This window comes from Etheostoma spectabile, chromosome 1 (genome assembly GCF_008692095.1).
Source record: "Etheostoma spectabile isolate EspeVRDwgs_2016 chromosome 1, UIUC_Espe_1.0, whole genome shotgun sequence".
NCBI classification, from domain to species: Eukaryota; Metazoa; Chordata; class Actinopteri; order Perciformes; family Percidae; genus Etheostoma; species Etheostoma spectabile.
The window spans coordinates 1,992,939-2,015,339 of record NC_045733.1 but is presented as its reverse complement, the minus strand read 5'-3'; the positions used below and the strand labels follow the sequence as shown (position 1 = coordinate 2,015,339).

At 39.3% G+C, this 22,401-nt stretch overlaps 1 protein-coding gene across 1 annotated transcript in view; it reads right to left on the bottom strand.

Annotated features, from left to right (window-relative positions):
- Positions 1-22,401, bottom strand: part of LOC116692314 (frizzled-3-like) — a 35,982-nt gene that overhangs the window by 7,390 nt on the left and 6,191 nt on the right. Inside the window, 5 exon segments of the mRNA XM_032520502.1 lie at positions 2,929-3,180; positions 3,385-3,684; positions 4,007-4,169; positions 4,378-4,680; positions 6,628-6,824. Of these exon segments, the coding sequence (XP_032376393.1) occupies positions 2,929-3,180; positions 3,385-3,684; positions 4,007-4,169; positions 4,378-4,680; positions 6,628-6,824 (1,215 nt within the window).

Sequence of the window (22,401 nt, the reverse complement as noted above, 5' to 3'; positions counted from 1 at the left end):
TGTATGAACTTAAATATGTGTGAAGAGAACATATTTCATTATTGTATTTAAGTATTGAAGTCTTGATCAATAATTCCTTAACAGTAACACAGTAAATATATATATGAAATGCTTAGGATGCCACCAAAACTACTTGCACATTAAGTGGACCAAAAGTATCCAGCAGTGACAAGTGTTTTTAGCCCAGTCAGTCAGTTTGAATGATGGAAGAGAGGAGGTAATCCTAGAAAAACCCAGCTGCTTCAGCAGCTGAACTGCAGCAACTGCTTTCTCCACAGTTGGTCTTGAACTTTGATGCAGGATACAGTACCTGCCACCAGAGGGCAGGGCTTTACAGCAGTTGTGTAGGTTGAGAGCAAGAACTGTTTTAAAACATAAACAGAGCAAATGTAGACAGTATGGTGTACAGTATATTTAAATGCAAGGTATACAGTAGTTCACTCTCATGTCATGATTTTATCTTTCTGAAAGATAATACTCCACTGAGGAACCATCAAAAAAACACTGCAACTGTTGTATTAACAATTGTATCTTCCCGCAGCACCAAAACAATCACTGAATATATAGTACGTTGTGAACAAACCTTTACAATGTGAATTCACAACCAGAATATTTTGCTAGTTACAGCTTAACAAATATCACAGACAGTGCTCTCACACTGCCAGGGTGCTGTGGGGTGTACTGTATAAAAATATCCAAAATATTTTGTCTCTGTTTTCTCTGTTTTGACTGACATGGAAGTAAACGAATAACTAATTCTGTAGTTACACAGGCAACAACAGGTGGCCTTTTCTTAATGAGGACCAACAAAGTTTAGTGGTTACAGACATGGTGCAGTACTGAAAAAATGTAAGTGTACAATAAACTTTCCCATCGAAATCAAAATAGTACTCTTGTAAGGTTGTGTTTAAGATAGCATTTTAACACGTGCATCTTCTACAGACAACTCCCAGGGGAGAGGGACTTTTAGAAAGCTTAGGCGTTTTCTTGCTTTTGAAAGAATCAGGTGCCAGAAGAATTGGTATGTATTAATTAACTTTTGTCTGTCTCGCCCAGGCTGAGATTAAATCTCTTAATCTCAGATTTAAGTCCTGAGATAAAACAAGAAGCCCTGTAAGGCCTTCAGTAAATTATCACCCATGTACACACACAAATGAAGTCACTTGAACTTGAACAATGGCCACAGAGTCTTCAGTTATGCTAAAACATGCTATAGTACCCTCTCACACAGACAAACATTTCCACACAAAACCCCCTAGGGTAAAGATCAAATAACACATAGCAATATTAAAATTCCAGAGGCACAATAGGACGTAAGAGGGTGCTCTCTTCATTTGCCCTCACAAACGGCTACAGACACATGCATGCACACATGCATGCACACATACACTAACAAGTAATACAAGCACTTGCACCTGCCTCCACCCCCTCTCATATAGTCTGTCAGTCACATATAAGATGACACTCCTCTTATTATAAAACCACTGTACCAGCACTCAACAGAATGGTGGAATAAACAAACACTTAAAGTTTTGTTATCTTATGATTTATGTGGGAAACTGATGAAAAGCTCATATTGCACATTGTATGCAGAGAGTGTGTTTGTGTCTGCATTGTGCACATTTATTCGGATATTCATTTAGCACCAGACTGTACAAAACACCACACTAGCACCGGTCTTCAACACCGCTACAAAGATGTTATAGAGCACAGGCAGCAGAGCATGACTGAGCAGGCCCTGAGAGAGACACACAAACACAGAAAGCGAGAGAGAGAGTATAGATGTAGAAGGGGGAGACAGAAGAAAGAAAGAAGTAAGTGTGTGAGAACCAGCAGAAATGGTGAAAGACAAAGAGACAGAGAAACAGAGATGGTAGTTTTGTGTGGTTAGTTGGTCTTGAGAGCTGTATTAGCTGAGCTAATGATGCATGCAGCGCTCTGCTTCCTCCCCCCCACAAATACCTACTCACTCAGCCACACACATGTGCAGGGCCAGCTCTCACTCAAACAAGCGCACACACACAGCTATTGCTCAGGGACAAAGTAATAATGAAATCCAACAGTCAAAAAACAGATTGGGAACAAATCCAAAGGTTAGTCAAAGTTATCTCAAAGAGGAAACAGTAAAATGATGACCCCAACTGTCCGTTGTAAGAATCCATCATAGTTTACAGAACCACTACCTGGTTTGAATTTGATCTACTGTATTTACTGCTTTTTCAGTTTAACCATCAAATAAAGGCTTAAGTGTTGTCTGACTTTTAATTTTTTTTGCCATGGTGACCTTGCTGTAGCAATGATGTCTTGTTTCCAGACTCAGCAATTACTTAAGTGAGTATAATGTTATAATAACCGATGGTCTAAACAATAAGGCTCAAATTGTAAAAAAACAGAACTGTTCTTTATATAATTGGCCAATTTTCCATTCTTCAAGCACTTTGTTCCCCATATGAAGCTGGTATGTTAGTTACTATTGCACTGAGTGAGTGAGTGAATGAGTGAGTAGGTGATTGAGAGAGATCAGGGGGGTTTGCATGCTGCAGCCTGAGTGAGCTGTGAGTGAGCTGGAAATCCTGTCAAGAGTCTGTAAATGTATTTGTCTTCCATGTCCAGCTGAGATGACAGGCAGATCCTGAAATGCCATCTGTTTTTAGACAGCAGGTAATAGAGTAGATTTGATAAGCTACTCAACAGGCATATTCAGTAAAACTGATCACAACTTTCAAGGCACTGTTTTAACAGGTAGATAATCTGGTGGTGTCTCTTCAGATCCTTTAGTGTTATCTTAGACACCCGGCAAGTTTTCTTCCACCAATACATCTTCACAAATAAAATACATCCCTATTGACCAGTGACTCTTGCATTATCTTGCAAGCATATCAACATTACACAGTCTCAACACATATGTTCTCACTTCCATCTCTCTACCTTGTATGGGCAAGGGATGTGATGGTGCCTGCAGTTTTCCTCAACCCATGTTGTCTCCCAAATGCTTCGGTAAGTGTGTTCGTACAGGTAGCACCCAATCACAGTCAACAAGGGGACCAGGTAGAGCACCGAGAACACTCCCATTCGAATCATGAACTTGACTAGTTTGGTCTGGTTCTCCTTCTCCAGAGGGATTTCCATGCGCACCCGGTTCAGAGCCACAATGCCTACTAACAGAAGAGACACACCCACCTGAAGAGAGAAAGAGAGACAAATGAAATGTCTTTTAAAAATAATGATTAATTTTTTAAAGAGCTTGATGACAGACAAGCCAAATACTGTCAACCACCCACCAATCCATTTACTAATCTATCCATCTCATCAAAACATGCATCCATCTATCCTACTCATCAACTCTTTCATCCACCCACCCACTTTTCTTCTGACTGTACTCACCGCCACGTTGAGGCAGAGTGGTGCCAGAACAAACCACCTCAGGGCGTCTATGTCATACAGCCCAATGAAACACACTCCACTGATCCCATCTCCTTCAATTTTGTTCAGGGCCAAGAGTGTGACAGTCAGGGCCCCTGGGAGCCCCCAGGCAACAGCATGGAAGAGAAGGGCTTTTTTCTCAATGGCCTCGCTGCCCCATTTAGGCACAGCGGCCAGGAACCAAGTGATTGTCAGTATGACCCACCAAACGCTACCGGCCATGGTGAAGAAATACAGGACCATGAAGAACAGGGTGCATACCTGAGAGAGAGAGAGTGGGAGCCATAACTTGTGATCAATCATGTAGGAGAAGTCAGCATATCATTAACTAGAGAATATATGAGTTATTCAGCTGAAAAGCATCTTAATGGAGTAAATAGGACCTACATTTTGAGCTGTCATGTTAAGTATGGGTCTCAAACATCTGCATCAAATTAATTACAATAAATCATGTTAGAATATCTGGTGTAATTCACAATATCTAAAAATATACACAGGAATAGTGTACGTCTTACAAAACATTACCATGAGATGTGTGATGTTGTTGTGGTGATACTAGCTGTAAATAAACTAAACCTCTCACCTTGTTGTGTGAGCCCTGTGTTATGGTTGAAGCTCTGAACTGGGCAGGGCTGACTGCATTGCACGCTACCCTGTCCTCCAACAGGAACCCCAGAAAGAAAACCAGTGACACCATGACATAACACACAGCGTAGAAGATTATTGGCCGCTCAGGGTATCGAAACCTAGTGGAGTGGTAAAAAAAGGACAACATTTACAAAAGTTTAATTAACCCATTTTCATTCCACGTAGATTCTTTTTATTGTGATTATTGTGCAACCACTTCAATTTGTGCAATCATTTTTATAAGTGATATTTCTGTTTTCTCCTCAATCCTTCTTGAGTTTTGTATGTGATTGTCCTCAAAAAGTTGATATAAGATGTCATTCAAACCTGGTAACATCAATGAGGAACGTCAGGAAGGTAAAGAGTGTTGCAGATAGACAGACAATGGAAACGACTCCTATGAAGTAGCGGATAAAGGTCAGCTCCTGCTGGTTGAAGAACATTGAGGGGCACGGGGCTGAGCAGTCCTTCTTGCCCATGAATGTGTAACCCAGGTCTGGGTCGACTTTGAGCTCTCGGGGGCACCAGAAACCGTAGTCTCTCTGGACAGTCATGGACGACTGGTCAGTGGGGCCAGAGCTTGTTAGCAGGTCCTCTGGACGAGGATAAGCTTCGTCGCAATCTGGGAACCTGGAAAAGAATGAATGTCAGATCAGATCATGCATCTTATTCTGCTATCAATTTGGCTGAGAATCTTACCGACACAAATGGGGTGGACAAAATTTCAAAAAGAGACAGACAAAATAGAATTCAACAACATCAAAAACTAGATCATCCAAAATGACCCTAAAGCTGAGTCAACACCTTTAAACAAAAACATTATAACCTTCATGAAGGTAGGATTTATTGCAAGACTGTTGAATTAGACTGCATTAGTTTCAGCTAGGTGTACCTAAGAAACTGGAAACCAAGTGTTGACACATACAAGTAAATAAGTTGATAGAAAAGACATATGGCCAAGTACCAGGAAAAGCTGAATTGAAATAGAGAGTTATGGAAAAAGAGAAAGAGAAAGAACGTGGACTGCTGTATGGAGATACAAGAGAGGTTACAGTCAAAGTAGGGCTGCACGATTATGGCCATAATGATAATTCTTTTGATCAATATTGAGATCACAATTAATTATCACTATTACATTATTGATTTTAACCAAAACAAATTTTATAGTCACATAGGCTATAAAATAACTATTATAACTGCTTTCACATCCATATTGTGCTACATTCCTCTTACGTTTAAGTTGTATGTTGTACATACAGCTGCAACCCATGTAAATGAAAATGATCTGATATAAATAGCCTAGGATATATTTAAAAAAAATGTATCTCTGTGAAAGCTCCTTCACGTGTTTTCAACAATAATTGATTAAAAGAGCTTGGGAGAGAGGGGGAGTGCGATGGACATTCTCACAGAGAGACGGCTGACTCATTATGAATGGGTCCAGCAGGCTCCGTCTCATGCTATTATTCTACAAACTGAAGTTAGTTGCATTCAATAACTTCTTCTGTGTTTTTTGAAGTGGCTGCCGCGATAGCAGAGTTACCAGCGGAATCACTGGTACAAATACAGGTTTGCCTTTCCTGCCACTTAACAATATACAGCTGTGTTAATAATAATTAAAACTGTGGACAAATGTCAGAAGTGTGGACCGGTGTTTCGGTGGAACACCGGCGCTGTCGTCACTCTGTCACTGTTGCTGTGGACCCTGTGTGAGTGAATGGGGGCGGGGCTGCGCGGAGAGTAATAGGAGAGAGCAAAACACAGGCACGGCTTTACAGAAGAAATGGGTCATGTAACGCAAAATTAAACCATATCGATAAAAACAACGTTGCTTTGTTTGTGGAGAGGCAGCGGGTGCGAGGACGAGGAAAAAATGTTAATCGCGCCCTAGAGCCCTGTGAGCTAAAAAACACTAACTAGCACCGACTAGCACTGGTCACTAATGTTGTCTGAAAAACAACACAAACGGGACAAAATGTTGCATTTACTAGTAAACTGGTAAACCTTGTGACCGACTTATAACCGACTGCTCACGTTACTTTGTCCTCTGTGACTGTCTACATCTAGAAACTAGGCTACCTGGTGCAGGAAACAACTCTGACTGGCACATAATCAGAAAGTGGTTTACGGAGCAGTAGATTGGCTTTGCAAAAAAACTTGCAGCGTTCTATGAACGGAATGACGCATATAAAAAAAAATAAAAAATCGCTCGATCACGCAAATTTGATTGTGGGAAGCCAAAATCGTGATTGTGATTAAAATTGGATTAATTGTGTAGCTCTAAGTCAAAGAAAGTGAGATTAGTGGCAATGTGCTGAAGTTTAGAGTTAGTTTGGCTTTTGATGTAGGGTTGCAGTTGGCATGAGTTCAAAGAGAAGCTGCAGGCACAGGAACAGTGCAGATTTGAGGTTTATGCAAAACAGATATTGCAGACTCAGTACTGCCCAATTATACAGTATATGTTCAAAACAACCAGAATAATTTTACCAGCTGTATTATCTCAAACACCCTGTTTGTGATGACACTGTTTATATTTTTAAGTACTTAGTTGATATTAAATGTAATACACATACACACCTGCTACACTCCATGTCATCTGGCCAGGCTACTCCAAATATCTCCATTAGTTTGTGGCACTCATCCTTGGCCCGCTGGCAGAGGGATCGGCATGGCATGGACACCTGGCCGTACACAGTGCACACCGGAGCATACAGTGCACACAGGAACATCCTCAGGTCAGCACTGCACACTAGGTTCACCATGGGATGAAAAGGCTGTGAAGGAGAGACATTTATTTTAACTTTTTGTTTGAACCTGCCACAAGGCGTGAACTGAAGGCACTGGTTAGTGCAAAATAGTCCATCATAGCCAGTGGTCTCAAAGCACTCTTGCAAACGACCACACATCTTTAATTGCTATCAGTGGCAAATATGAAAAGGCTCATATGTAATCTGAAATAGCTATCAAAGAGGTTGGAGGGAGTGCCAGAAGGAGGACAAATGAGTTCTAACTCCTCTGCTGCAACTTATACTACTCAGTATACCATCAATATTTAGAGACTCATAAAATATGTATAGCTGCAATCATATTACCAAACACCCCTTTGAAGGTGGGGACAGCAAAGACAGACATACGAGGGTTGAGCCACAGCCATGTCTTAATACACTGAACAAACAGGCAGCAGGGCTATCCACACACAAAATATTAAAGATTCTGGTCCCTGTAGTGGTACTTTAAAGATCGAGTCAGGCTTGTGACCTTCTGGTTGCTAATTCAAATCCCCAGAATGTTTGAGGAAATATGAGTGATGAAAAAGCCAAAAGGCACCCTTTGCATTTCCAACTACTACTGCTAAAATACCCTTGAAAGCATACTTGAAGAGGGGTTTCAGTGTGAGTTTTTTTTTTTAAACATTCTATATAAAAACAGATCAATTGCCAGGGGGTACTCTAGCAGTGAAGGCAATATAAACACCTTATTTCTGTTGAGGAAGTTTAGTTGATGGCTACTTCTGCTCATGCTGACAAGAAAATTATTTGTTAGTTTTGCTCCAAAAGAACATGTTCCAAAGAAATTAGATTAGGACTTAAATACTGTCGGGTGGCACGGTGCCTCAGTGGTTAGCATTGCTGCCTCACAGCAAGTAGGCACCACTTAGTTAGTACTAGGTTCAATGTCCGAATGAGGACCTTTCTGTGCGCAGCTTGCATGTTCTCCCCGTGTTTGCGTGGGTTTCCTCCCACTTGGATGCGTGCTAGGGAACTCGCGCTTGCCCGTGACATAGGCGCTGGTATTACAACTGGGTTGGTCCCCGGGTGCTGGAATATGGCTCCCTACTGCTCCTAATAAGATAGGACGGGCTAAATGCAGAGGACACATTCCTCATAAGTTTAAATGTACTTGGCAAAAAAAGAAATATAATATACATTTGTGGATTTTAAAACTGTGTGAGTAGCTCTCAATTCTCTCTCTCTCTCAAGTCAGACACTTTGTGAGCTTCATTTGAAAAAAGTCTCACTGAACTGCTCAGGCTCATTTCTTAAACATTTGTGCGAATTTCTGCTTTTGTGCAATACTCACACCCAATATATTTAACATAGCTTACTGATATGCTTATACATCTGCAACTGCCAGAAACATTGTGTACACTGTTAGGGTTATGTGTGCAAAGTGACCTGTATCTATTCAGCTATTTAAAAGTTCATATCATCTGGCTGCTCTAAAGTGAAATTTTCAATTGAGCTTTTACAAAAGAAATCAGAGCAGAACCATGGCAGCAATGAATGGAGACTAGAACCAAAATAAAATATATGTACACACAAAACAGTGCACTTACATTGATTGCTTGCCACAAAAGACTGTATGGTGCTCTTGTTCAAATACCCATGCATCAGTGAATGTGTATTTTATGGCTTGTGAGTATGTTTTGATCGTTCTGAATTGCTATGTTCTAGATCTGCACACTGGAGAGATGTTCCACCAGTAAATGGGTGCAGTGGGGCATGAGCTGTGTGACATAGTTTTGAGTATTTTGCGTGCACGCACACACACACACACACACACACACACACACACACACACACACAATAATTCATACATTTTACAACATTTTATACATTAAAAAAACCCTTAAAACATGACTAACAGTATCCAGGTTTCTGATCATCCGTGTGCAGTTGTTCTTGATTTTTCACCATGTCAGTCATAATGTTCTTAGTCTATATCCTACTTCCGGGATTGCTCCGCTTTCTTTGTGTTGGATTTTAAATTCGGTGGATTTATCAGGACTATTGTTAACTGCTCATCAGATCTCTGCATGGTAAATTGAGACAGCTAGCTAGACTATCTGTAAAATCTGAGTTTTCTCCTGCACAACTATTTTGCAATGGCACTGTGCAGAGTTTTGCACTGCCCATGACAATTCTGACTGGTTTAAAGAAATGCCATTAATCCAGAACATGCTTCCTTCCAATTTAAATTTGGACTGCAGTAACTATTTTAAACGCTAGCTATTGTTATTACATATTGCGCCTTTAACTATGACATCAATAAAACTTTTTTTTTTTTTAAATGTAAACATTTCTGAAAATCTCATTAAAACTGAACATTATAAACATCGCAAAGGTGTACTTTATTGTAGAGCTATTGAATTAGATTGTACAGGGGTGCCTAATAAAGTGGCAACTGAGTGTATTTGTCAGTAACAACAGCTTTATAGATTCATTCAAGAGTCTGCAGTGGCTATCAATACATTACAGGAACTGGTGTCAGTTATATGTGATATTGTCCCATTTATCTATGAGTGCCCCACTCCACCCTTGACTTGATAGTGCATGAGTACAAACACACTATCACAATAGCATTGAAGTCAGTCATGTATTGGCAGCAAAGAGTTTTTGTTTTTTTTACATCAATTAGGATCTGAACATCTTTCAAAAACTGATAAGGGCATTACTCTGAAGAATGGTCTCGCTGTCCTTGTCTGTCCACTTCTCTCACCCATATTTCTGGTACAGGCCTGCGGCATCACTTACGCCTAACTGAGTGGTAGATGCTTTCTGCATGAGTGTGTGTCACTACCCAGCAGAATCAAACATTTATCCATGTCTCCTCATAATAATTCTACAGCGAATATGTGTGTGACCGCCTTTTTGTGTGTCCCCATTCTGCCCATTTCTCCCATACATGTGGGGTTATGCAAGTGTGCACGAGTACGTGTGTCATTGTTCTTGCATTCTGAGTAAGTATGTCCCAGTTACCATGTTTTCCGGAGTGTGAGTGTGCAAGGCTTGGGTGCATGCACAAGTCAATGCATGAGTGCGGATATCTGTGTGCAATTATAGTGACGGTCAAGGCAATTGCCCCCTACCTCCCACCACAAAGAGAATATTGATATTAAGTGGTCTAACTGTGCCACCAGAGGAGGGGGGAGGCAATCATCTTTCCATAGAGGACGACTAGAGGGAACTGTCTGGCACTTTGTAGTCAGTTGTGATGGAACAGAAGAGAAAGGAAAGCCCTGAGGTTGCAGACTGCTACTAACACATGTAAAGATGTAAAAGAAGGAGATAAGGATGGGGAGAAGAGAGTACAAAAGAAAGATGAAACGTAGTACATCAAACCTACTTGTTTGTTTCTCTTTCCATTCTTAAATGTGTAGTGGACTGAATAAACTTACTAAAACAGGGGACAATTTGCTTGTAATCATTACAAATAATATTTACATGCTAGATCTGTGTTGTGGAAGCACCATTTTACATAAACAAATATAAAACCAATAAACCATGCTCCTACAAGGTGGAGCTACAGTATACTTATGAATGGGCTTAGCCATTAGGTTTTGCCAAATAGAACCTCTTTACTTGTTTATGGGTTTTACTTGAAAACAACTGAATTTCAAATTAATTTACAAGGCAATGCCATGACAGAGCAAATTAATTTGCTGAGAAATATGTAATTCACCACGAGGAAAAAGTAAATTCTACCTACCATCAATGAGTGAGTGAGTGAGTGAGTGAGTGAGTGAGTGAGTGAGTGACCACAATTTAGGATAGAACCGTGTTGCAGTCTGCTGCTGTGTGGTACAATAGCAAACTGTTTGTAATTTGTGATTGACGGTTGTGTAAGCTTTCTACAATTTTCTTTTTAAGGAAGATGACTGGTGTGTGTTTTACTTCTATTTTAAGACTGACTGGTTATGGAAAGTGAAAATGGCAACAAAATGCAAAGGGGCAAGATGGTCAATAAATAGACACATAATAGTTAATGCACACTTAATAGTTTACATGCTAAATGTAAACTACACTTAGTCTTTTAAACTAAAACTTAGGTCAAAACTATGTAATAAAAAATTTAAACTAAAAAGTTGAAAGGGAAATGTCTTTAGCTCAACTAATTGCTCACAACGCAGACAATAAAATCTTCAATCTACTATCAAAGGTCATCATGCAAACCACGTTACCAAAAAGCCATCCATCATGCAATGCTCCAACTTGACATACCCCCTACATAGCTTTAAAATGGTATAAATAGCGGCCTGACCTCACCCATTTGGCAACTTTATTTGTAAAAAACATTTTTAGAGGAACAATATAATGTTCATGAATGCATCCTTTATAACTGCTCTTGTTGCAGCATGAATGCTGTTGATTCAACTGCTGTGTTGGGAAATCTTATGCATCATCAATTGTGCCATCCCAAAGTAAGGCTGGGCGATATGGCCAAAATCTTCTATCCCAATATAGGTAATTTCATATCTTCATAACAATATATCATGACTATATATGCTCCTGTGTCAAGTAAATATGTGACAAATAAAAATGACTTTAAGAACTTATTTAAGAACTTAAAAATTAGCAAAAATGAATATTACGTGCAAGATGGTAATGCAGTCCGGCCGCTGGTTTTTTAGAGATTTATATATCGTTTTGACAATGAAAAAAATATCAGATTGCTCAAACCAGACATATGCCACTAATAGATTATACGCCAAAAATACTGGTGGGTAACAAACAATGCTGAACGGAAATCTAATTCAAAATCAAATAAAAGATGCATTTGTGTATGTGACTGTGTGATTTGGACAGGCAATTGTGAACACTCGGAATGAGAAGCAGGGTGGGTTCTTTGACGGAGAAAAAAGTCTCCAACTGGTCCACCTCTTGTTCAATAGAGGGATTAAGTTTCTTTCTCTTTACTCCCTCTCTCCAAAGAAACCCAGGAGGAGGGAGAGAGAAAGAGATAGAAGGAGAAAAAAACAACAAAGAAAAATGGAAAGGACAGACAGAAAGAAAGTCTTATGATTAACATAACCTAATGCAAGCAATTAGGCTTTTGGCAAACAAAAGATGGATACTAATAACTACTGTAAAGTTCATAGCTAAAAGGACACAAGATTGTTGCTTGCAAAAACGTTTTGCACGCTTTTCTGGTTTAATGAAAGAGTGTCCTGTTCATTGGGTGTGTTGGGAATTAAAACATATAAATGGCAACAATACTGTTGCACATTACATCAAAAGTTGTCAGCTAGCTTGGTAGCCTGAGAAATGCTAGAGCTGAAAGTTAATGAACATCAACAGCTCATCCCTGTTCTCTGGCTACTCTTTCCTACAGAAAATTTCCCCAAAAAGGATTACATTAATAGTTCATCTCAACAATTCTCGTCCCTTGATATGTAATTTTCACTTTTTCACACAATAATAATTTTTTTTGGGAATAATACATTGATGAGTGGTAAGACATGATGGTAAGTCGTTTTGTTCCATTTTCAAGTCTCTTTATTGCATGTTTTGCAACTTAAGACTTTAATAAATAACAGAATAGAAGAGACAACACTTCTGCCCACAAAATACAATGAAGGCAGGGACAGCGCCATAACAGTTTAATATACTCTCTCTATCTCTCTCTCTTTGAGTTAAAGCAGTACTAGAGAACATTTTGTACCTTAAAATAATGTTTCCAAAATCATTTCAGTGGTTCATCAACTCATAACAGGGTGAATGGCACTTCTGCATTTGCTCTGCGGCTCTCTACCGGCTATAACCGCACTACTCAAGTTTGCCAGATCGGGTTGTGGCTCTCTAGTTCCAATAAGACATAATGGGACAATTCTGCTTCCAACTTGGAGGGGGACCGAAGCGGGATAAGTTTTCTAGTGTTGATTTAAAAAGATGGTGGGGTTGTGTTGATCTGCATTCAGATCCAAAACAGGAAATGGGTATTTGGGCATGTGTAATATCTTTGAGTAGTCTCTGTTTAGTCAATGTGAGTGTGTGTGTGTATGTGTGTGTGTGTGTATCTTTCTGTCTGTGAGAGAGTGTGTTGATTTGTGCTTAGAGCGGTTGTAGTAAATCCAGTTAGCCAACTCTGCTGAAACTCAAACACATTTCCAAGCGTGTTAGGAGGAGGGAGAGAAGGGATGGAGGAAAGGAGGAGACAAACTGAGTGGCATGGAGAAAAGAGTGGTGGTTTTCCGGTGGATTAGGGAGTCAAATGGATTGGAAGGAGTTTGGAGTGTGAGAACCTGAACCAGGCACACATACACACTTCCTGAAACTGTCACTAGCTTTGTGTTGTGGTCAGATCAAGGTGACAGGCTGTTGGGTCTAAGCCTCCAAAGAAACAGCTCCTGAACTGGCAGCAAGCCCGCTTCAAAAACATTTTTGACCAAAGTTCTACTACTCAATGTTCTGGTATTTAACATTGCAAAAATATGAGATGTGCAATCTCTTCTCTGGTTCTGGACCCACATGTAGTGATACTGTCTTTTGCCTTTTCTTATCAGTGACTTTAATGGACTTTATGTTGTTGTTTGAGATATTGTTAAGTGCTCTTTAGGGTGCTTGCCGCCTTTAACCATGATGCAGAAAACCACTCAAATTGCAAATCAGATCATCTAAACTCTATAAAACCTAATGAAAACTATATTAAAAGCAAAGCGTTTTTTCAAATTCAGGAACATGTTTAGTCTAGTAAGAAACTGGTGGCCTGCATGTTTTACTGAGAAGTGTTTTTTTATGTGCACTGATTCTTGTCTATCAAGTAAAAAAAATCTCTAACCTCAATCCCTCGAACCTGCACATTAAAAGGAAAAAAGTGTTAATCTTTTAATGTGCTGGTACATGCAATGTACCATTTCTTGCACCTTTTTCTGACAAAATGAGTTCACGTTCCATCTGGACACATCACCCTCACACACTCCCTAGCTCTTTTTCTTCCTCTCGTGCCATCGCTTTCTCACACAGTGACTGACTCTCAAATCGGTCAGGCCCTGCAGCACAAATGCTGGCAGACCACATCAGACCTACCTCCATTAGCTGGCTACAATATAACATCCCCGCAACATTCTCTTTCCACTAGCTATTACAACTAAACCCTACATTTCTCTCTGAATTTCTGCAGAAATTATAATATTCCCTTATGCTTCCGCCTCTATTCCAACTCGATCCCTTTATTTTTTCTCCTGGCACTCAAAACACACTCAAATTCACTGCACCCTCCTTTGTTGCAGCCATACATTTGAGACAAATACATTCACTCTCTCCCTCTACAGCATAAGACAAGTGCATTGTTTCAGTTTACAATCACGTAGCAATTACATGATCCCTCCATCTCCCTCTCCTTGCACAAGCTCAGCTCCTATTTTAAATTGTATTTTCCAAGCATGGCATCGTTTTCTTGTAACTGCTCTCGCTTCTCCATTTTTACTTGCAAGATTTCAAGATCTCAAGCAACATTCTACATACTCAGTAATGCGCATTTGATAAATGTGTTCATAGACAAATTCACACCACAACACACTAGAGCCCGACCGATAAAGGATTTTTAAGGCCAATACTGATACAAATATTTGGTTATTTAAAAATCCAATATGCCGATATATTGGCCGATATATATATATTTTTAAATCCAGAAAGGCGTTACAAAACATAAACAGATTTCCCTAACATTGGTTATTTGTAGTTATTTATGAGTTCTTACTAAAATAATATGATAATAATTTGTTATATTGTCACAACAGAACAAAATATATTAAATAAATATAAATAAATATTCTGATAAAATTTTTTTTATAAAAATACAAACTTAAGATATGAAACTTTGAACAATAAAACATTAACAAAAACAAATTAGTGTTGCCAACAGGGACGTAGTAGATCACCCACTGGTGGACAAACTATGCAACGCCAACACTCAAAACAACACAGTATCATTTATTTGTTATTATAAATGATTCTGATGAACGAATATTAAAAAATATATATATTTTTTTTACATTTTTTATTTAAATCGGCCATTATAAATACCAATAGATAGGGAAATGACTATTATCGGCCAATAATATCGGCCCGCCAATATATCGGTCGGGCTCTACAACACACACACACACACACACACACACACACACAACCACAACACACACACACACACACAAACTCTGCTCAGTTCAAGATTTTATACATTTTACAACCGATTTGTTTTTTCCCTGTGTTTGTGAACACGCAAGCTTTAGTGTGGACAGGAAGCACATGAGCATCAATTGTGGACTACACCTTATTAAAACATATAAATGGCAACAATACGACAGCACTGTTGCACATTACATCAAAAGTTGTCAGTTAGCCTGGAAGCCTGAGAAATTTTGGAGCTGAAATTTTCTCTGGCTATGTGCCTCCCTCTTTACTCCTCTCACAGGCTCGTGAGAGAGACAGGCGTTGGCCATGAATAGATGAACTGAACAGACCGCGATGCTCTCCTCCCTAATCTCTGAAAGGACAGTTAAGAAAGGGGCACCCTTCTCTCACACTCTCTCCCTCTTTCATTCATTTGTTAGTTTATTCGTGTCCATCCATCGTTCAGTCGGGAGGACCGGACAAAGCCGTTAATGGCATTCCCTCTCACGTTCACTTCCCCTCCTCTTCTTTCTCCTGTATTCATCTCTTATTTTCCTTGCCTCCCATTTACTCCTGGCAATTACGCTGACATGCACTTGTCCTCCTCCTCCTCCACTTTCTCTTCCAACATCAGCATTCATTGACTATCCCTACTTTTATTCTGTCATTTCATGTTTGACAGAAACTATTCAGCCACACATAAACATGCTTTGTCTCTCCTCTCTTCTCTCCTTTAAGTCTTGACCCAAGACACCTTTTTTTCTCCATTGTTCTCATCATTGTTGGTTTCTTTCCAGTGACTCAACTACTATCTTATCTCGTCATAATGCTTCTAAATAAAATAAAATTTCTAAAGAAATCTTAGTACAACCTCTCAACATGCATTTTTACCTTTGTTGTCCCATTATTTTTTGTTTTCCAAAACTCTCAAACCTGCCTCCAGACGTGTTGCTTCACCCATCATCTCTTTTGTCAAGAACATACAAACAGCCATGAATTTCTCTATTTCAAGCCTAACAAAGCCAGAGTAGATCTTACAAGCTCAGTTCAGTTTCCCCCAGGATATCTGAGTCTAGAAATACTCACTAAGAAATGTTTAGGCCTGGTAAAATATTTATGATTCCAATATTTAGATGACAAAATGGGCCACTGCTTCTCTAAACTATTGAAACTCGTAAACAACTAAACATTAGATACAAAATTAGGTCTGATTCTCGGTTGGTTTCATGTTGAAAAAGTCATTAACTACTCCTAGCAAATACTACTACAGCTTCCGTGTTAAAACAAAAACACCCTCCCTTCGCTAACAAGAAATCAGCTACTATGAAAATGGTAACTCAGTCTGAAGCTCAATTTAGAAGAAGGGCAGTCTAAATAGTTGTTTTCCATCCAATCAGGAGTAGAAAATGTTAATGTTATTATGTTAATAAGAGAACTATCAATCATCTTCAATACAGTTTGAAATCAGTGGAAATATTTTTCTCCAGTTAAATCATGTTTGATTGTGGATTGACTTTTCAAGGCCGCTGTACGGCTCCACTCCTTGTTAACAACAATGGAAGCCTGTCTTCTCGATGATGTGGGTTGAGACATTATATCCTTCAAATACACCATGTCTGTCCATAATTACACGGGGTTGACTGCAAATATCACAGATTTTGCAGACTTTCCATCACTCTTCTTATCTTTCAAGACAAATAGCACTTAAGAACAATGTTTTTTTTTTCTCCAAACAATTACTCAGCCGCCAGTATGAGTGTCCTATTTCCTTTCTTTGTCTTTTATTAGCAGTCTTTTCCCTCCTCCACCTCTACTTGGTTTAGTCCAGAACATGCACTCATCATCCAATTTCCCTCTCCTCCCCTGCCTGTCTCCCTCCCTCTGTTCCTCCCCTTCCTTCTCTGCCTATTTAACTGCCATGGCAACAGGTGATGTGGTGGCTCTCACAGGACCATGTCTCATTGAGGAGAACAGAGCAATACTATGTGTGCGTTGGCACACACAGATTGTGGTTCGACTCCTTTATTGGGTGAAACCATCCAAAAAGTATAGCAAACAAGCTCACACAATAAGCAACAGAGGAAGTGTAAAAGTTAGAGTAAAAGAAACTGAGAGGCGTAGAACGGGTCAATAGCAATGATAGAGATGTAGATGGGAAGCCAAGAGCTTGACAATTATGAAGCTGAATCAGATAGCACCACACACGTCCCCAAGCTGCCTAGCCATCTGCTTAGCACTTAGACAAAAACCTGTTATTTCCAGCATTTGAAGAATTAAGAATTAGAATGATATACTATGACATATACTGCTTATTTGCCCACTGTGTTTATTCAACCTCATTCATCTGTTAATTAAATAATCACAAAAATCACAATAATAATGGTGATATAAAAAGGTGCAGCCATGAGCCTGTGTAGTATACTTTCAAGGTGAAATGTGCTTCATTAACAGATTCTGGAAGTCGTAGAGAAGGCTTACTCAGAGTCTCACTATTGACTGTTTGCAAAGATAGGAACTGATTAAAAATCCATGTGTGCTATGTTGGTAGAGTTGAGAGTTGCATGTCTTTATAAGGGAACAATTAGTAGAACTAGAGCTCTTAATGGTGATGCCGGTCCTGACCTGCAGTATGCTGAAAATGTATGAGCTGCCTTATGTTGAGTGGCTTTGCGTGAGAAGGGGATCAATCGTTTGTGTGTGTGTGTGTGTGTGTGTGTGTGTGTGTGTTTGTATTAAGTTGGGCTTAACAATGAGGGTTAAACATCTCTCTCCAGACATAGACACACACAGTTCCCAGGCTGGGTCATGGGTTTCGATTAACACCATAAGACATGGTTAACCTATATTTTGGTGTTTTATCAGAGTTGAACGCCACACCAAGAGAACCCCATATAGCATGGACTAAACTATATACGTCACACAGACGTAGCGAGGGGTCCATGGAGGGATACAACAGACAACAACAGATACAGAAGAAAGATGGCTTTGATTAGTCAAAGCAATTTACATAAAGAAACATATAGACAAAAATTCAAACAATAATTCCAGACGGCAACATTAAATATCATATGTCTTTTAAGTCAGTATTACACACAGTCACTATCTAATGGAAGGCCTAACACCAAAAAGATCATGCGGAAATATAAATCATTTAACTCGTGGTATCCTGTATATTATTAATTGAGAAAATAATAATTATGTAATAATGTCTACTTTATTAATCCCCAAGAGGAATGTACAATTTACACTGTTATTGTTACTTGTTATTACACACAGGCCTGAATTACACAAACATGCTCAGTACCTTTACATGCACTACATGGAGAGATGTCAGAGTGTGGGGGCTGCCCATGAAAAGGCGCCCCGTGCAGTTCAATGCTTTGCTCAAGGGCACCTTGGCAGTGCCCAGGAGGTGAACTGGCACATCTCCAGCTACCAGTACACCACCATACTTTGGTCCGTATGGAGACTTGAATCCGCAACCCTCTGGTTCCCAACCCAATTCCCTACTGACTGAGCTACTACCACCCCCAATGGACAGGTTGGTAAATAAAACTTGGTTAGTTGGTTGAACAAGCTGAAAAGGAAATGGTAAAGGATAGATTTACATCTAGGGCTGCAACTAACGATTATTTTCATTGTCAATTAATCTGTCTATTATTTTCTCAATCAATTAGTTATTTGGTGTTTAAAAATTTCAGAAAGAACAAGATGACATCCTCAAATGTCTTGTTTAATCCACAACTCAAAGATAGTATGTTTACTGTCAGAGAGCAGTAAAGAAACCACAGCATATTCACATTTAAAAAGCTGGAATTAGAGAACAATTTTTTCTTTTTCTGTCTTTTTTCTTTTGATTATGAAAAGAGTTGGCAATTAATTGATTAATTGACAATTCATTGATTAATCAATTAATCTCTGCAGTTCTAGTTACATCTGAAACATGCTGGTGATGCACACAACTGTATTGTCCCTGCAGTCTAAGACGCATACACCAGTATGTTATGTTCATATGTTCATAAAAACTTATTATATTTACAGTGGGATACATAGCAGTATTTAAGCAATCGAAAATCTTTCCAGTCTTTCTTAAAATCTCTCTTGCCTTGGCATTGTTGGACTGGATAAGCAGCTATGCTGATTGAGCATTCTGCCAAAAAACAGCACCAGGCAGTGCCTTTGTTCCATGCATAAATAAACGATTACTTCATTTAGGCGGGCAGCTTCTATAGACTCTGTTGGAATAAGCAGGATAATCAAGATTTCAACTGAAATAAAAAGGAACTTTTAAGGACCTGTCTGTCTCTAGACAGAGTGAATAGGGTTATCAGCCTCTTCAAATGCACCAAACACACACACATATACACACATATTAAACATAGCACAAACACAACTAAGCCATCACACACACACAAAAACACACGGCTATAAAACCTCAGTCTCTCTTTCCTATTCACACACTCAAATAAAAAACAACAGCCCAGGCTTAAGCACCACAAGCTTCAAACTCTTCAGATTTGGCACACACAAACTCTCTCTGTTGCGGGGACCTGGTGGCCCCAGGGTGGCCCTACTTGAACAGAGCAGTCTTATTTTGAAGGACAGGAGCCCCATACTGAGAGAGACACAAACACCGGAGACAGTAGGTTCTAAAGACTTTACACAACCTGTCACTTTGTCAGTATTTCCCTGTGCCCCATTTTCATGTTGTCACTTCCTCCCTTATGTTCTTTTTGTAGCTATCTACATCTGAAACTCATAAATACCAGCAACGTCTTCAATTTCTTAACCACAGTTCAATTCCTTAAATTAGTCTCTCAGTATGATAAACGTAAAACATGAGCTCAAATCTTTCCATAAAATAAGCACAGAAAATGGGTATTTTGACGCTATTTTGTTGCAAGTATATTACTAATAGTAAATTAAAAAAATCTACTTCAACCAGCAGTCCTTTCTGGAGTAGATGGAGTTATAAAACATGGGTGGTCTTGTGGGATAAGAAAAGCTCTTAAGAGTCTTTTCACAGTGATTAAGTATGGAACTGCCTGCCTGTCAGTTCATCATATTCCATGGCTGTTTTTTGAACTGGGGGCCCACAACAGGCCACATGACTGCAGTAATGTGTCTTAATAATACCATAACCCATTATGAGAAAATAAATTGTAAATAATATTATGATATACAGTATAATATATGATATTAATATATTATATTCAAATGCACTTAAGTATTGAGGTGACTGCCAGCTTTCTGCGTCCTTGCTCCAGAGCAGAGCAAAGACCGCAATTTACTTCATGTCTCATTCACCGGTATGCAAACATCTAGGTAAGTGTAAATTCCATTTCAAAAATATATTAAAAAGTCTCTGCCTTTAAGAGAAACACAGTGAATATAGATTTCTGTTGTTTGTATGTATATATTCTTGGCCTGAGTTTTAGTGACAGCAGGGTGGTAGAATGAAAGACAAAATGTAGTGGTGCATCCTTGTTAATTAAAAAGTAAAACTGACGCTAAAATGAAGGAAGTCGAAATAAGATGGTTTCCATAGTTGAACAGCAGACCGTAAATCTAAGATGCGCGCACACACACACACACACACACCACACACACACAACACACACACACACACACACCACACACACACACACACACACCACACACACACACCACACACACACACACACACACACACACACACACACACACTTTACACACACTAACAATATCTAGTCAGTCTGAATGCTGCATTATTTAAAGAAAGAAAACACATCTGCAGCAGCGCCTTATATCGTTAATACACTTAAAGGTCCCATGACATGGTGCCCTTTGGATGCTTTTAGATAGACCTTCGTGGTCCCCTAATACTATATCTAAAGTCTCTTTCCCAAAATTCAGCCTTGGTGCAGAATTACAGCCACTAGAGCTAGTCCCACAATGAGCTTTCCTTAGGACGTGCCATTTCTGAGTCTGTAGCTTTAGGAGGAGGCTGGGGGTGTGGCCTTGACCAACTGCCACTTTGCTCATTTGAAAGCCATGATGTCTCTCTCTCATGGGTGGGCCAAATTCTCTGGGCGGGCAAAGCAGAGAAAGGGATGATAACCTTACCCCTTATTACCTCATAAGGGGCCAGATTCCATATCGGCCCATCTGAGCTTTCATTTTCTCAAATGCAGAGTAGGATACCCAGGGCTCAGTTTACACCCATTTCTAGCCACCAGGGGACCAAAGGCAGGCTGGGGGAACACATATTAACGTTAGAAAACCTCATAAAAGGGAAATTTTCCCGCCATGGGACCTTTAAGACATTCAGCATTGCTTTAAAAACGTGTCACTCAGTAAGAAAGAAATGGGATTTACCATTAGCTGCATGCAAAGATGGGTTTCATAGCAATCAGGTTATAACCAAAATTCCTTACCTAAACTTGATTCCTCCTATTAAGATGGTCTTGTAGAGGGAATGTAAACGTAGTGACTGACAGATCTAGATCCCTTCATTCAGGGCTAGGGTTGCAGTCTATTTGCTTTATAAACAGTGTGCTCTATTGAAGCCCAAATGAGCCTTTCTCTAACTGACCGTTGACCAGGGGCTCTCTAATCTCTTTCGCTTCAGGATCCAAATGACAAAAGATGGAGCTGAAATTGTCCGGGCAAACTCAATGAGGTATATTGTCAGCACAGAATACACTTCTGCTGTGTAGTTTTATTAAGCAGTACAAACCAGTCTCAATAATTACCACAGACGTTATTAGCTTCATTAACTACAGAACTCCTATTTTTGTCAATAATAGAGAGAATATTTTAGAGAATGGGAATTATTCTAAACAACAAGACCAAATGAGAAAATTAAAACAGTTAGGGATTTGATAATTGCAAGAACAGTTATTTTGCCCTTTTTATTTGAATCATTGAATAAAATGAAACAACCTAGTTTAGTAAGGAAGAATAATTTGAATATAGCTGATGTTAATGGCTTAGTGCCCTCAATCTCACCTAAATTACACCAACATAAAACTCAAGTGCAGAAAGCCAAATATCTATCTGTTAACTCAAGAGGAAACTCCCAAGCCAAGCAGAAATCTGGGCTCTGGAGGCTTCAGGCAAGGCAACTCTTGCATGATGCGTGCCAATTTATTTATTTATTTAACAAAGGATAATAATAGGCATAACAAGCTGTTCTGTTTCATAACTGTCTTGAGTTTTGTTAGAAGGTACAGAGCACCCATGAAAACATCCAAACTTTTTCTGTATTTCTTTTTTTGGGGAACTGCACTAAAACTTCACACCCAGAACTTACTTTTTTTAAGGATTGTCATTAAAAATTTAAATTTATCAAAAACAACTTGGTAAGCATGTTTTTTTCAAAAGGGCGACATGTCGTCATTTAAAAATAAACTTTGAAGATTTCATTTTAGGGGAGTGGATGAATGCGTTAGAAAATAATCTTCACTTTTAAGAAGAA